The sequence below is a fragment of the Blennius ocellaris genome (genome assembly GCF_963422515.1).
Source record: "Blennius ocellaris genome assembly, chromosome: 8".
Classification (NCBI taxonomy): Eukaryota; Metazoa; Chordata; class Actinopteri; order Blenniiformes; family Blenniidae; genus Blennius; species Blennius ocellaris.
In genome coordinates, this window is record NC_137657.1 from 19,857,685 (window position 1) to 19,875,103 (window position 17,419).

The 17,419-nt window shown below is 43.7% G+C and overlaps 2 protein-coding genes across 2 annotated transcripts; both read left to right on the plus strand.

Moving 5' to 3' along the window:
- The first annotated feature begins 892 nt into the window (after positions 1-892).
- On the plus strand, positions 893-2,905 carry pigv (phosphatidylinositol glycan anchor biosynthesis, class V). The gene is made up of 3 exons (XM_080501011.1): positions 893-994; positions 1,139-2,305; positions 2,385-2,905. Exons 1-3 carry the CDS (start codon positions 926-928, stop codon positions 2,670-2,672), a joined length of 1,524 nt encoding a protein of 507 aa, XP_080357137.1. The 5' UTR covers positions 893-925; the 3' UTR covers positions 2,673-2,905.
- A 3,389-nt stretch (positions 2,906-6,294) lies between these two features.
- Positions 6,295-13,807, plus strand: zdhhc18a (zDHHC palmitoyltransferase 18a). The gene is made up of 9 exons (XM_080501235.1): positions 6,295-6,550; positions 6,670-6,830; positions 7,079-7,228; positions 7,945-8,082; positions 8,165-8,216; positions 9,440-9,542; positions 9,630-9,742; positions 9,891-9,996; positions 12,231-13,807. The coding sequence occupies exons 1-9, from the start codon at positions 6,315-6,317 to the stop codon at positions 12,567-12,569; spliced, it is 1,398 nt and encodes a 465-aa protein (XP_080357361.1). The 5' UTR covers positions 6,295-6,314; the 3' UTR covers positions 12,570-13,807.
- Positions 13,808-17,419: the final 3,612 nt, after the last annotated feature.

Below are 17,419 nucleotides of genomic sequence, written 5' to 3' on the forward strand. Positions count from 1 at the left end.
ATAAATAGTACACACAGACGAAAACAAGCCTTCTCCGCCAACTTCGTTGGTCAACCAACTTCCGTTGGCGAAGATAAGAGATACACGCAGACGAAAGCATGACCTCGCTTCGTCCAACTTTCATTTGACGAAGGTAAAAACAGAGATATTGAGTCATCGAACTTGAATATGGGTTTCATCATACTTTTGGTGTCTCTGTGTCTATGACATTTTGTGGTTTCAAATAACTAAAAAGATATCAGATTTAAGTAAAACTGTCCCTAAAAAAACAAACAAGCAAAAAAATTCAAAAACAAATAAACAAAAAATAATAACCCATGAACATGATTGAGAGAAATACATGTTGAAATAGTTCATGAAACAGTGCGAGGCGCCACCTGCTGGAGAAAGGACAAAACACCACGTGGGTGTCGTGACGGCGGGTGATTAACGATCAACAACAAAAAGAGTCAGCAAGCTGTTTGTTGTTGTTGTTGTTGTTGTTGTTGTTGTTTTAAACAATATTTGTCTGGATACGCGAACCATTTAATTTACGATATTCTGTGGCTGAAAAGCAGGCGCTGTGTTTTCACCCTTAAAGCGAATCTTTTGTTTTGAAGTGACGTCCGCGGACACACCGGAAGTGAAAGTGTCCGTATGAGTAGAAGCAGTCCGACTGCAGCAGGATGAGGATCTGAGGACAAAGATACCTCCACTGAGCAACTAACGAACCCTTTCAGACAGGGGGCGCGGTGCAACAGAAAAGAAAAATAAATCATGTTCGATATTATAAGTGTGAATCTTGGAAAACGTTGTTTGTTTGTCGAGTAGTTTTTGTTTTGGAGCTCGCTATGATTCATTGGAAATATGAGGAACGCGTCTGTGAGCGGCTCTCGGTGCTCACGCCTGTCGTAACCGGCTCTGTCACCCTCTGTCCGTCTCATCAATGACCATGGATGTCAGGGCAGTTCTGGAGTTTGCCACAGTCACCAGAGGTGTCTCTCTGATTTTACAGGTGAATTCCAAACATCTTGTAATTCTGTTTATTGGCCCACGGGCATTGTTGTTATTATTGTAGGTATATTGAATGATGTAAGCATAGCAACCGCTCACTGGAATGAAAACCGGGGTTTTAATAATGTTTGTCATTTGTCTTCAGGCTGTCTTGAATGCTGCCATCCCTGACCATGACGCTGATGCATTCAAGCCCCCTCGGATTGAGGAACCTCTGTATCTAGACTCTGTGGTGGAGTGGTTACTTGGTGGCCTCTCTCATTGGGATGCTGAGCACTTCCTCTTCATCGCCGAAAGGGGATACCTGTACGAACACAACTTCGCCTTTTTCCCCCTCTTCCCGGTGGTCCTCCGGGGCCTGGCGGAGACGCTGCTGTGGCCCCTGAGCAGCTGGCTGAGTGTGCGTGGGCGGCTGCTGCTCGCCGTGGCTCTGGGGAACAGTGCTCTGTTCCTGCTGAGTGTGGTCGCCCTGCACGCCCTCAGCAGGTTCGTCCTGCAGGACAGACGTCTCGCTCTCCTTTCCAGCCTGCTCTACTGTATCACACCTGCCAATGTTTTCATGACGGCCGGCTACTCGGAGAGCCTGTTCGCGGCCCTCACCTTTGGTGGGTTGTTCCTCTTGGAGAAGGGATTTACCTTCCGAGCCTGTCTGGCCCTCAGCATAGCCACAGCGGCACGGTCAAACGGACTGGTCAACATTGGCTTTTTGCTATATCTTCCATCTCTGCACGCCATCTCACAGATTCGTATGTACCGCACGACAACAACGGGCCACATTAAAGTCTTCCACTACATTTGGGTGGTCGTCTGCCTCCTGCTCACGTCCCTCTTGGGAACTGCGATCATTGCTCTTCCCTTCTGTGCTTTCCAGTACTACGGCTACAGGACGTTTTGCACGCCATCCACATCCTTGGAGCAGATCCCCCCTGCTCTTCTGGCTCTGGCTGAGCGGAAAGGCTACCGGGTTCCAGATGAAAATGGTCCACCACCTCTTTGGTGTATGAGACCGCTCCCTTTACTGTACTCCCACATCCAAGATGTGTATTGGGATGTGGGCTTCCTCCGTTACTTTGAGCTGAGGCAGATACCAAACTTTATTCTGGCCCTACCGATGGCTACCCTAGGCATAATGGCTGCTTATGCATATTTCCAAGCAAATCCAGACCTGTGCATGCGACTGGGACTGTGGGAGACACGTGCGAACAAAGGTCTTGACAAACCCATACCAGGGTTTTTCAATCCAAGAGTGTTTGTGTATGTTGTGCATTCCGCAGTGCTGTTGGTGTTTGGAACCTTGTGCATGCATGTGCAGGTAAGAACGTCACGCAATCATCCTTTTAACTGATCCACTCCACATTTGGCTCATTCCTCTCTGTGATCTACCTCTCCAGGTTCTAACCAGATTCATGGCGTCCTCGTCTCCTGTGCCCTTCTGGATAAGTGCTCATCTGTTGCTCCTCAACGAGCCTCTTCTTCATCGAAGGAAAACGTCAAACCCCAATGTGCAGCTACAGACACATTCCAGAACTGGTTGTCAGCACACTCCACAGAACCCCATCATTGCCCTGCTGCCATACTTCAAAGCCTGTTCGCCGACCACACAGAGCATCCTCGGATACTTCCTGTCTTACTGGGTACTGGGCCTTGCACTGCATTGTAACTTCTTACCTTGGACTTGACTCAAACTGCCAGCCTGAAGTTTGAATGCAATATTTCTCTGTGGGACACGGCAACTACATTAAGGTGTTTTATATTGTTCATCATGAATCATCAATTTATTAGGGGCCGTGCCTGGAGGGGAGGACCTCCAAAGGAGGCCTTGGCCAAAGGGTGAGACCCTGTATTTATAATGTTTATTATTATTGTTTCTCCTCCTGGCGTGGCATTGGATCCAAATTTGACCCTCTAAACATGCTCCAAAACTCATTTGGCAAGCTCTTCAGGACTGGCGAAAAACGTTCAAGAAAATATAAAAATCAACCCCCAAAGTGCTAAAATGTGCTCTCTAGCACCACCTAGAATCACTAAAAGGACTAATGACCACCACGGCCCGTAGGGATGTCGTAGAGAGATCAATCCAAAACTCACTTGTTCGTCTCATAAATACCTAAAAATATCACGTGTTCACACCTCTGACCTAAATCCAACAGTAAGTCCGCAACTTGCCTTTGTGGCCACGCCATACAGTTTAATATTCACCATCGAACAGCAAGTAAACTGTAAATACCCACAACATTGTTTGCTCAGGCTCAAACTTTACACGTTGCTTTAGAGTCCAGATCTGATCAGAGCCATATGACAATAACAAAAGTCGGCCATAGCGCTACCTGTTGGAAACAGGAAGTGGGGTGTACATACTCAGATCTGGCCGAAACTTTACACGTTGCATGAGAGTCCACATCTGAGGACAGCCATAAGACGGGCATAGTGCCACCTGCTAGCAACGGGGCCATGATTGGGCCAACCCCGATGGGCAAGAGTGCGAGGTCCTGACCAAGGCTGCTTACAACTTTAATTATTGTGGCAATTCAACCTTGAATCCAGAAACATTCGACTGGTTTGTAAAATGTAAATAAAAACAGGATGCAGTGGTTCGCAGTTGTCACAAACCTAAACAAACGGTACACTTTTCACCTCATTTTGTAATAAACATTCTTGATTTAATGGCCACAACAAATCTCAGAAAGTTGGTATAGGGCCATATTTGCCATCGTTTGTAAAAGTCTTAAAATTCTGAGAATTGAGAGCGGTTGCTGCCCCGATTAATTTACTTTTTTTTGCAACAATCTTATTGGTGAAATGTCTGGACTGCAGGCAGGATGATTCACAACCAAGAATTTTACTTTTACTTGCAGGCCATTCCTGAAATGTATGTCTTGATGGCAGCAGATGTTTTAAAACTTCTAAATATCTTTCATATATGTCACAGGCCGTCTCCACAGAGACTTAAGCACATCTGTTACCATCCGGAATGGTATTATATGCTGACAATAATCCAAAGGATGCACCTCCAAAAATATTCTAACGTTATGATGAATCTTTCATTCGAATTGGGTCTCACTTCATAATTGAATATTGGCTCAGGGAAAAAGAAAAGCTGTATTTTTCAATTGTGTTTACATGTGGCTAATTTTTGATGATGTAGCTTGAAGTTATATTCATTGATTGCACAGCAAACTAACAGAAAAGGATTTCTTCTCTGATTTTCATTGATTGCTCTTGAGGCCACGGACTGATTCCCAGTACAGAATCATGTCACTTCCTAATTTAGTGCTTAAAAAAATGGTGAGCCTCTTCACTTCTTTTAGAAAATGGTAACACACATATCTTTCTTCCAGCTTCTAATATGTTGTCTGTGTTGTAGTGTGAATAAATTACAAGTTTCTGCAAATTGTTGCATTATGGTTTTATATACATTTAACTTGTTTGTCCAAATATTTTGGAGTTAGGATTGTAAATATGTGAGAATTGCAATAATATTACAAAGGATTTGCCATAAGAATAATTACCCATGATGCCATATACAGAAAACCAACACACTGATACTTGCACTTGGACAATTAAAGTGCAAAAAAAAAAAAAAAAAAGAGGCTTCCATCTCATGCCATTACAATTGATGTGATGAGATTACGTTTTGATGCCGACTTATGATAGTGAACTATTTTGAGTTGCACACCTAAGTCAAGTGTTTGTAGTTGTTAGATAATTAATGTACAATTTGCCTGAAGGTTTGATAAACTACTGAGTCGTAAATCTGGGAACACCATGGCTGTACTTGGGGGGGGGGGGGGGGGGGTTATTGTTTATTGGGGTTGTACTGCATGTTTGAAAAAGAAAAAAAAACCCCAAAACATTCTGAGGTGGGGTTCTTTTAATGAGAATGAAAATAAATGGGTAAAATAATCTGTTTGGATTTTTATTGTCATGTCAAGACAACATCCACTGAGATGATTCCATACAGTTACATTGCTTTGGATTACTGAAGATAGTAAGTGTACAAGCTGACAAATCAGACCTGCAAATCACACAACAGATGATGGATCCAAGCAGCCATGACTTCAAACATTCTGTTTAAAAAGCTTGTCTTCTTCAAGTTGTATCCGCACAAATCTTCCTTTATGGTGCTGTAATAGACTGGCTTGGAAGATCGTGATTGATCCTTCCTCACATCAGGTTGCAGCTGTTTGAGACCACCAGAGTTTGCTGTTACATAATCACCAGACACACTGCTGTCTCACGAGAAAGCTTGTAAATAATGTTTAACAGCCAACCTGTTGCACCTTGTTACAATTCTTCAAACGTAAAAAATGTACCTGCAAATGCAATAAACTGTACAGATGAACAGCTTTGTTGCACGCGAAGTCCAAACTTTGCATGTACCACTACTAAACAATCTTGTCAAAAATCCAAACAGTGCCACAACTGCATGCTCACAAAGTACTGACCTACTGCCTCAAAATCACTTTAAACTGTCAACTTGTTATCGGTTAAATATCACGAGGGCAAAACGTGCTCAATGTTGCTTTGCAGACCCTTAGATCTTTACATGTCAGCAGTCCAAAATTAAACTTCATTAGTTCATGCTGTCGTCATGGGAGCAGCAGAAACTGGTGAAGCCACTTGGATAAGGAGTGAAGCATCTTCAAAGACATAACCAGGTCCAGTTGGCCCGACTCAAATTGCTTTGAGATACCTGATACCTGAACAATGACAATATGCATAGTCATCACAACAACTCCAGTTTCCGAAGACAAAACAGAAACATTGAACTGCCTTAGGCCTTCATTAAGACCAGAATAGTCACAATATACATTATTTTGTTAATAAATTACTTTTCATAATAGTTGTGTAGCTATGACAACTGTAAGGAGCAACTCCAGTGTCGGGGGTGGGGCGTGAGAAGCGTAATGACGTCAGCATCACAACGTGGTGACGTTGGCAGGCTGACAGAAAAAGAAAAAGGAAACGAGAAGTGCCGCAAGAATCCCGAGGCTCGTCCGTTCGTGTTCGCGACTTTCATTTAACAACATGAGTATCGACACCGAAATGTGGCTGTAACCTAACTACCAAAGATGGTAGTTCACCTCGAGACACCTCGGGAACTAATTCAGCCGAAGTCCGGAGACCGTTGTCGGTACGCTAGCTAGCTAACGTTAGCTCCCATGATGGGCAAGTGAACGCCGAGCAGCGAGCGAAATATATATATAGATATATATATATTTAAAAAAAACTAAATGTCCCGAGGCTGAAACACTGAGAGGGAGAGCGAGTAACAGCGTGTGTGCCTTTAGCTACCTCGGAACCGTGAGGCTACTGTTTACATGATGAAGAACTGCGAGTACCAGCAGATCGACCCCCGGGCGCTGGCGGTGTCCCCGCTGTCAGCGCAGAGTCAGCCCGGGAGGACGGAGCAGCGGCCGCGGAGGAAGTGGGAGGTTTTCCCGGGGAAGAACAGGTTCTACTGCGATGGACGGATCATCCTCGCCAGACAAAGCGGTGTCCTTCCACTGACACTTGGCCTTATCGTTGTCACTTGTGGCCTTTTCTTTGCAATCGAGTGAGTGGTGGGGGATGTGTTTATGTCCCGATTGCAACATGTAAAGTTTTGGGTTTTTTTGGCTTTCGCATTGATTTACATGCATTTGATCAGCAGTAAAACCTGGTTACTGTTTGCAGTTGCCCTTTCCTGGTGAAGCATGTGACCGTCTTCATACCGGTGATCGGTGCGGTGCTTTTTGTGTTTGTGGTCACATCCTTGCTGAGAACCAGCTTCACAGACCCAGGCATTTTACCCAGGGCCACCCCAGAAGAAGCTGCAGACATAGAGAGACAGATAGGTAAGGATTTTACCACAGTTGCTCACCCGCGATGGGGCAGATGGGGCAAAAGAGCTTTGCCATATGGGGTGGTTTGTTGTTGGGAGTGCAGACCAGCCCTAAGCAGCTTTACTCTATCATGGCTGAAGTTCAGAGGAAAAAAAAAAAAAAAAATCCAGACACTCTGATTTGTGTTGTTTCATACTTTATTTTATTATCTGCTTGCCTTTTGTTAATAGTATTATTTTTCTTCTTGTTTCTTTTTGAAGATACCTCAGGATCTTCTACTTATCGACCCCCTCCCCGAACCAAGGAGATCCTCATCAACCAGCAGGTGGTGAAGCTCAAATACTGCTTCACCTGTAAAATGTTTCGCCCTCCTCGGACCTCCCACTGCAGCCTGTGTGACAACTGTGTGGGTAAGGATGTGGGCGAACCTCCTACTTGTATCTAAACAGAAGGGAAGTGAAACATAATCGAAGGCACAATTACTTACGGGTGGATTTCAGTCATCTTGCTCCACGCAGGCTGTTTTCTCAAAAGAATTGTGGGTGTTTTCTATTAAATGCTATGTCCTATCAATACTTGTATATCAAATCAGCCAACTTTTAATTCAAGCCACACGGAATCCAGGACAGACAACTTTCTGATGCGAACACGTTTCTGACATATGCTGCCTTTGTTCCATAAAATTCAAAACGTCTATTACAGTTGCCTGCAGGATGTTGGTCCCTGAAGTGTTAGGACACGCTTCATCGGTTTAGATTTAACAGTCAGAAATGTAATGCAAACATATTTAGCGACGAGCTGTCCTGCTGTCTTTTAGTTAGTAGTGTTGTTTCCAAGTTTGCACAATATTTCTGTCCTTGTGTGTCTTTGCATTGTTTGCTTGATTGCATCACAACCTGCACATCAAACAGGCAGTCCAATCGTGTACATTATCTCTTGCTCTGGAAAAACCCCCCAAAACAAAACACAAAATTGTTTGCCTGTGTTTCCTCTGTTTGAGACATGCCTTAGGTCGGCACCATTTAGGAGATATCTATCTGCTGTTTATACAACATGTCGAGCTTCTTCTCAAAGTATCGTGCGCTTCTAATCTCTGGTTTGTGGGCTCTTCTCCTCACCCTCACAGAGCGATTTGATCACCACTGCCCGTGGGTGGGGAACTGTGTGGGCAAACGGAATTACCGCTTTTTCTACAGCTTCATCATCTCGCTGTCTTTTCTGACGTCGTTCATATTTGGCTGCGTCCTCACACACGTCACCCTGCGTGAGTACTCTGAGCTGCCGTGTGTCGTCACGTCATGAACAACTCCTGTCTGGTTTACTCCCGTTTCTTTGTTCCTTTACAGGTTCTCAAGCCGGTGACAGCATCGTTCAAGTCATTCAGGAGAGTCCTGGCATATATCCTTTGAATATTTTACAGTTTCCAGATATAATTTTTTTTTTTTTGTTTTATTTTATTTATGGATTACGGTAGATGTTTTTGCTCCTGTTTTGTATCAGCAAAGTTACTGTTGACAAAGACGTATTTCCCTCGGCTCCTGCGATAAGCCGACACTTAATAAGATCAAAGCGTTACCCTTCAGCAAAGCAGTGCTGTCAGGCAGATGGCTGTCCACGAGTAGGTTTGCTGCCTCATGTTCTTGTGAAATGATGTCCGTAGCTAGACAAATATAGACCACAGAGGGGCTCGGGTAGCCACTGAGAAAGGTTGTGTGTGAATTAATATACTTGTGATATGCAAGATACACTGTGCGTGTTATTTATGTGGGTAGCTTTTCCCCTATTGCATTTTCTAAATTAAGTCATATCATGTATCCTCTGCAAGTATGAGAATTGAATTTGCCGTCATTTTACAAACCCCACAACTACATTGATATACTTGGATCAATCAGACAAAGACTGTTGTAGGTAGTGTTCATGTGTGTCCTGCTATTTCCTGGTACAGATCAAAGTTTAAAAAAGAAAATAAAAGGTGTGCCCTTCAATCTGTTTGTTCTGCGCCTACACCCCATTTGTCAACACTGATGTAAACAAAGCTGTTGTGATATGGGTTCTTTGGCGTAACTTCCTCAGCGAGGCCGTGCTGAATGCAACACAACGCATGTTGAATCATTGCTGTGGAGGTTTTATTAGCCAAGGTTTTATTGTTAGCGCCAGGAGCTTATGAATTGTACACAGGAGCCAAAACAGGAGCAGGAATCGATCAATTGCAATAAGTTGTCAAGACACAGCTCATTTGTAGCTGAATCATTTCCTCTTTTTAATGTCTGTAGAGCATTTTATTATTTTTTTTACCAAACTTCACTTGACTTACACTGGAGGACGTTTTGAAGTGTGTTTGGTACACTCTACACAAATGAATCGGAGACCAAAAGTGAAGTGTAAACACCTGTGGAGGATGTTGAGAAAGTAGCTGAGAAAGAAAGTGACTTCAATACAGATTGGAGACGTTTGTCACCCTCTTCATCCTTACTTGGCTGGGGGTGGACTCCCAGCGACCATAAAGTGAATGAAGCGTGTATTTTTTAAATGAAAATATATTAATTTGTAATAGTTTTACTTCTTCAGTCATCATTGGTTTCTAACATTTATGTTGTTCCTTGACTTGGTTTTTTTTTCACTGTGGTGGAGCTGGTGATTTGTTTCTTCTCCATCTGGTCTATTCTGGGCCTCTCAGGCTTCCATACCTACTTAGTCGCCTCGAACCTCACCACAAATGAAGACGTAAGCAGTCACACCACAGCGAGTGAGCTGAATACACACGCTAACTATTTACAGCTTCTGGACTGACGTTCCGTGTTTGTTGTGCAGATAAAGGGATCCTGGTCCAGCAAAAGAGGAGCAGAGGAGTCTGGGAACCCGTACAGCTACAATAACATCATCACCAACTGCTGTGTGACCTTATGTGGGCCCATGCCCCCGAGGTGGGTACGGATGTCAAGAGTCTTTACCGTCAAACTCATGTCTCACTCATCGCCTCAACAGCTCAGGACCTAACAACCCCTTCAAATACCAGTGAAACCACACTTAACTGACCGTCTTCTGTTTTTTTTTTTTTTTTTTTTCCCCCAGTCTGATTGACAGAAGAGGTTTCGTTCCTCCCGACGAGGCGATTCCCACTGCTTCCGCCTCGGAGATAGAGCTGCCTCCTTTTGTGGCCAAGAGTGACGTCAACATGGTAGGGTGAAACAGCTTGTGGCCCCCCACCCCACCCAACGAGTCCTGACCACCTTGTAGTTCCTGTGTTGTTGGTAGCCCCCCCCCCCCCCCCCCCCCCCCCCATGTTCCCCCAACCCCCTCATCAGACTTCAGCTTCAGTCTGCCACATGTTGTCCCAGTGTTGTGAGAATCATTGCAGACTCAATTGATTTAAGTGTGAATACAGAGAAATGCATGTTTTTTTTTGTTGTTGTTTTTAAAAAAAAAAATATATATATATCAAGTGTTTTCATATGTTTGGACTGGAACCATGAGGGCTCAGTGTTGACTGCTCCATTGAAGCTAAAGTGATTAAGAGTCTGAGGTGGCGAGAAGAAAACTGCCGACTAAGCACTGCGTCACCCGCGTCCACGTGCTTTCTGAGCATCAGAACAAAACGTTTTCTGCAGCCACTTGTTTCACTGTTTGGCATCACTAGGCAGCTAAAAACGCAGGAGAAGTGGACTGCAAGTTATTTTTGAGAGGTTTTACTGGCAGAAGTGTAACCATTTAAGGTCATTGTCGAGCTGCTGAGTCAAACCGTTTGACGTCTGCAGCTCCGTCTCGGTCATTTCGTTGCGTGGGTCAGTAAATCGCCGTCCTGCACTTTTTGAGATTTTGTTTTGCATTCGTTGGTTGACACACCTGAAAGAGTTCAACATGTTGCCGTGCTTGGTTCTTGGTTCTTGTACTACCGAGTTTGTTTCTACAGGTGCTTCTTAAAAAAAAAAAAAAAATTGACTACCATGAAAGGTTCATAGTTTTGTGAGTTATTCCTGTTTACATAATGTATAACCTTTCAAAGTATTTTTATTTTTGTCATTTTCATTGCGAAAAGTATGACTTTAAGTTGTGAAATAGGAAAAATATCTGATCTTAAAAAATATTTTTTGAAAAACAGAAAGAGATTAAAACATTTCAGTTTGTGTACCAAATCTAAAATATCTGGCAGACTATTGATAATTGTTGGATAAATGAGCCTTTACGCTGTATTTATTTTGTGTTGGTTTTTTTTTTGTAAATGCACCTGTACTGTGTGTTATGGTGAAGGAGTGTGCACACAGAGGATTACATTTCCACGTGGTGTTTGGCCGTGCACGCAGGGAAAAGTGTCGACTCTCTCGTGAATCTTCAGCACATGACTTATCAAAGAACTGTTTTCCTTTATACTGTTTTTATTTTCTTAAAACATTTTTATATATTCACATTATGTGTGTCTCAAGTGTTCCATCTTTTATTAAATAAACATTATTTTTTATATTTTGAAAATTTGAGTCTTTGTTTTAACTTATTTTTTCCATTGTTTTTTTTTTTGTTTGTTTTTTTTAACTTACCTGATGTTCAGGTTGTGAGATTCTTTAATGGCGGCTGGGTTTTCGTATGATGCTCATTTCTATCTGCTTGTGTGTAACGGACCTGCTGGATGAATGGTTTGATGCTCAGTGTTGTGCTGTGTATCCATTCCACCCTGCCAGGAGGAGAACTGTCAGGACTTGTCTTTGTCCTGCACAGCCTGAGGCGCACAGCCGCATGTAGACGGTTGATGGTAAGAGTGGGGTTCAACGTGAAAACCGATCACGCCACCTCCTCACATCCCCCGCTCGCCGTGTCGTCATTCACAACATAGTCGATCGTCGTCGTTTGTCTGCATCGACCCACCAGCATTTTTTTTGGGGGGGGTGGGGGAGATCTTGTGGTCGCTTTGTGGTGATGTCGTGCATGCTTCACTACCGTCCGTTCGTCCTCCTATTAACATTTGCTCACTCGTTTTGTTTTTTGTTTTTTTTTGCTCTAAGGAACTAGTCTTTTTTGTTTGTTTGTTTCAAAGGCTGATCTTTCTCTTGCTGTTCTGAAAAGGCATTGTGCATGCATTTGCAATGGAATCTATTTCCTCCTTCATGTTTAGTGTTCAAGTCACATGAAACGCAGGTTGACGCAGCTTCAATCACATCTGTCTAATTATGTTTGCGCTCTTGTGATCTGTGGCCACTCTTCTCCTCCACTCTTCTCTGTTCTCCATTGGGATTGCAGTTGCTGTCACCAGGCCTCACTGTTCACCTAACTAATCATTAAAATCACATTGCAGAATATTCTCTGCATACTCACCTTGCTTTTGCCGTTCATCTTTGCGTTACCACAGCTTGGCATTAATTCTTTCCTTTCTATTGTTTAAAGGGGTCTTGTTTTTTTTTTTTCTTTCACTTCTTCACGCAGTGCACTCAGAGCACAAAGGATGTGTTGGAGAGGATGGTCCACTCATCAGACCTTCACGGCCTGTGCCCTCCAGGGACCCCAAAGACCTCCCCCCTGGCCCAGGAGGTTTCCAGCACCGCGGCGCCGACCGCCGGGCCTTCGCCGTCCTGTGGCTGCTCCCGACTGCAGGCCCACCAGCCCGCGGTTTCCCCCTGTCCCCTGTTCAGCAGGAGCCACAAGAAGGACTCGCTGCATTCGATCAACCCAGCTTTCCGCCTGGCTTCTCCCTCGCCGTCGCTCAGCCGCACCACGCTGATCCCGGGCGACGCCCCCGACGTCGGCTTCGCCCCGCTGCACTGAGCGTCCTCGCCGGCGGGAGTCACGGTGGACTCGTCCATCTGCACACGTCGCTGCTCGGTGTCACTTTCGCGTTTCCGTTGTGGCGATCAAGATGCATGTTGCAGTCATTGTGAAGGCGTTGCGTCTCATCACCCGTGTCCGGCTGTGTACGGCCTTCAGAGTGAAGGTGAATCTTAGTAACTCTTGGAAGCACAAAATAGAGATATTTTTTTAGCATCTTTTTTTAATGACAGCCCTGAACATGCCACTCCCCCACGACTTCCACAGAACCCCCCCCAGTGTTTGAGTTCGAGCTGATATCTTATGCAAACAGGCACTTAGACCTGAGAATACAGACGTTTTGACTGTGGATGCAAGAAAAAAAGAAAAAAAAAAAGTTGGACTTGTTGAATAGGCATGCTCTGGATAGTGAGCCATTTCAGGAGGACCAGCTGAAGAGTTAGCCTTATGTCCTGTGCTGTCGTCCCCATCCACATCACCCTGAGCAGTTTTTGGATTGTATCACTTGAAGATAATTGAAAAAAAAAAAAAAAAAGGTTTCTGATAATGAGCACAAAGGTGTAAGATGTGTTTGGTTCTTCACATATCACAATGAGATGGATGTAGTATTTTAGAAATAGTAACTTCACATTTTCGATTGTTCACTTTGTTCCTTCATCCGATATTTTTCTATTGTCAAAACAAAGTATTTGAATCAAATATTGCTGCCACATGTTGGGACCCGGCACATTGTTTGTTGTTCATGTTCGGACTTGGATACGTTTCTCTGTGAGCGAGCGTCTTGTTTCTTCTTCTTCTACCGTCGAAGTCTCTATGGATTGTACGTTGCCTGTCAAGCAGTGTTTTTTCGCGGTCATGTGTGGACTGTTTCCATGCATATTAATGTTTCAGGATTGTCGATGAGTCTTGACTGCGACCTTTAACTGCTCCCAGCACGCAACCTGGGGTGCAGGTCCTCCTCGTGAGAGCAAAACAGCAGGAGTCGCTTTGAGCCACTAGGGGGCAGGATGTGAATATTGATTGCAGGCTGGCTTGACAGCAGTTTAGAAATGTGAAAAGCATTAGATTGGCCTTTTGATGTTTCATTTGTATTTGTATTTTTTATTTTTTTTAATTTATCTTGCATCTGAACTTTGGAGCTGTACATAGGTTGTTGGTTTGTGAGGAGCCATGTTCGTTCATTCATCCGTCTGCAGCGTGAGCCGTGTCTTGTGTAGGCAGTTACAAGCAGTGCTTGTTTGAGAGTATTTCTAGAGTGTCACAGTGGAACTGTAACATTTGGTCAATAAATATGATAATTTTTGTTGATATGGACTGTTTGGCATCTTTTCTTTTTTTCTCTCTTTGTTTTCTGTTTCTGAAGATTCAAACAAGGAGCGTATTAATCACATAGCAAATGCCTGTGTTGGGTTCAGACAAACCCAAGTGACTTCAATCTGACCCATTTTAAAAACTAATGTGGTGCAGACAGGGTTCTTTCTTCCTGACAGCTGCCTCATGGAAACAATGAAGAGATGCATGTCAGCCACATGTGCTCAGACAGACAGTCATCCAACAATAAAAAGGAGAGTGTGCTCATCAGACAAACAGTGTGGACACCAGCTGACACAAACCTGCACCGAGAGGGTGAGGAGTTCATCTGTGTCCTCTAGACTGATTGTCCCCTCGCAGTAGGGCTCCTACAAACAAATTGCAAAATGAGCCAGGTGTGTGGGTGAGAATTTATTAGTTTCTAAAAATATTTTCACAAATTAAAATAGTCTATCTCGCTAAAGAAATTTGATTTCTGTTGACTGTCACTGCTTTTAAAAATAAGGAGTGAATCCAGCATTTGAACCATTGCGCTGTGTGGCTTAAAACGTCTGTTTTAACCCCTTACTCTTTCAAATCTCCTGCTCTAATTTCGTTAGGACGAGCAGTGACCAACAAAACACGACTTCTGAATGAAAACAGATCATGTGTGATTGGCTTTGTAAACAAAAGCAAATGAAAAGTGTCAGTTTCGCTTTATACTCACTCCATCTGCTCATTACCTGAATTGATCTAGTAAGTAACTGATATTCCTTTTTAAAGGAAGACATTTGGCCTGCAATTACTGAAACTGAAAAAAAACCGGAGAAGAAATGGCTTGCAATGTTTCCCCAGCGGCTGAGGAGAGGCTGCACTCGGATGTCACCACTGTGCGCAGAAAAGTGAAAATGTTGCTTTAAGCTTTTCCAAAAATGGACTCTTATGGAGGCACTTATTTGCATGCATGCGACAGCTGGTGTACAATAGTGACTTTCAAAAAAGGATGCAAGAACACTTCTGGATAAAGCATTTACTGGCTTAACATCAGACACCTCACACTTGCAGAGCACAAACTGATGCACAACAGAACCATGTCATATTTATGAACTATGTACTTAACTGACTTCCTTAAAAAAAAATCATGTGACTTCAAAAGACTCTCCTCTGAGGCATGTCAATATGGCAACCTGTGTATCTGAAGCTAACGTGAAGCAGATGGTCAAACTGTTGGCTCAAGGTTCTTGTGCAGGGAAAAAAGCCAAAGCATCACTATTCCTGCAGCTGTGTTGCATTTTCACCACAGCCCTCCACGGCAGGGCGGAGTGAAAAACTGCTTGCGAGAAACGGAGAAGTGCACAGATGAGTTTGACATTTGTCTCGACAGAGCCAGAGGAGACAGCTGGTGATTGGTTAGTGGGTTGATTTGGAAGCAGTGGTGACAAGATGGGGAATCTTTGAGGACTTGCTGGCATGCAGGTGATTATTCGCTTGCCCGAGTGTGCCATGCTCTTTAACCCCCGACTGGTGGGGCAGGAGACGGAGCAGGCCACCCAGCGAGTACTTAGAGGCCTGCTTAAAGACCTGGTATTCAGAATCGGAGCATCTATTTAAATGCAACATGATACAGCTGTTTTTCGACTTCAAAACAATTCAATTTCAACTCAAGTTTTATTTCTGGAGCACCGATTATAACGTAGCCATCCCATGGCACTTCGACAGAGGCAACAATCCAACATGAGCGACGGTGAAAAGTGAAGAAAAAAAAAAAACCAACAATTTTTTTGGACGACCTCTCGTGAACCAGAGTCGGAGGTGAAAAGGTAGAACACAGACATCAGACAGCAGAGACAGCAGAGTCGATGTGGAAAGAGGGCACCGATCACCAACTTCCAGTTCCTCTGTCAGATATCCTGCAGTAAGTCACAGAGACAAGAGACACCACACGTTACCAGAGACAGGTCAGCGGTTAGTCTCATGTCACGGCAACATGTAGATATATAAAGAGTGAGAAAAGAAGAGACGCTCAGTACAATACAGAAGGTCTCTCAGCTGTGTAAACATGTGGGAATTTAGCTTGGGAAATGGTCAGGGATAACCTTAACCACACGTAGACATATAATTCAAAGCTTTATTAAACTGTACAGTTTTAAGTCCAGAAAGTAGAGACTTTTTCAGTCTGACAAACAAAAACTAAAACGTTCAACAGTCCATGATGGTGATGATACATCCTCAACAGCTTGATGGAAGCTGGTTGTTTTTAACCTTATGTGTTAAGAAAATAATTTCAATGTATCTTCTATTCTCAAGGTTACAGAAGGCAAATGATAAGATGTGGAACTTGAGGACTGAATGCTTGATGCATTTGTATAATAATTATATGGGGCAGTTACATAAGTCAATTGCTGATAAAACTATATTGCGTGTTGTGACATCTTTTAGCCACTGAACCATCTCTCTCTCTCTCTCTCTCTCTCTCTCTCTCACACACACACGCACACACACACACGCGCTATCTTTGTGGTGCCATTGACGCAATGCATTTCCTCGCCCCTTACTAATCTCCAGAACTCAGAATTCAAACCTGATCTTGACCTTTCACCCTAATCTGAACCCAACGACAACCCGAGCCACGTCGCCAGTGAACCACGCAAACAAGGTGAAGGAGCCGACAGTTTGGACCTGACGTGGCAGGTTGGATACATTCATTGCGTGTGTTATGGTGAGATGCTTTGGTGCCACACAAACAGAGGAATACAAGATAAGGCCAGAGCAAATAAAGGGCCCTGATATGAAATGAACTGAACTTAATTAGATCTCTTTATATTCACGGAAACTAAAAAAAATAACATTTCCAGGGCCTGAACACTGAAGTTACATTGTGTTCATAATTTAGATAAACTCTTTCAGGTGGTATAAAGCAGATTCTGCAGGGCATATTAACTTTGTTGTGTGTTCTTTGTTTTTTTGAAAGCCTCAAATCTATTTAGTAAATTCTGAAGACTCTTTGAGTTTGACGCCAACAATGATGTGACTATTTGGTTCTTTGTATCCATTGTAGTTGTGCAACTGTTTTTTTTGTTTTTTTTAATCTAATATTAAACACATTTTGATTTGAATATTTCTGGTTCATTCTCCAGACTGGAGCCCATCAAATTATGATTTTGAGTAACTATTTCATTTCCCCTCGGCTCCAACCTCTTCTCTGCCGATCCCTTCTCGTCTCAGAGGACGCATGAGCAACATGCAGTCCCTTCACAGCAGGGAAAGCCGGCTCTTTCACTGAAAACGAATAAATTCCACCTCTTTGAAAGAGCTCACCAACCACTAGTTTACCTCTGGCTGTCATCCATTCTATGATTCACCCTTCCTTCTTCCTCTTTGCCCGGCCGCATTTGGCTCTCGCTGTCATGTGTGCAGCCGTGTGTCACACTCTCACAAGCTTTTTTCTCATCGCTCGCTGGTCAGACCGGTGCAGAAGTGAGGAGGTGCCTCTGCAAGCGGCGCAGGTGACTCACGGTCAGAGCCGCTGTCAGCATCACTCTGAAAAGCGCCTCTCTGTG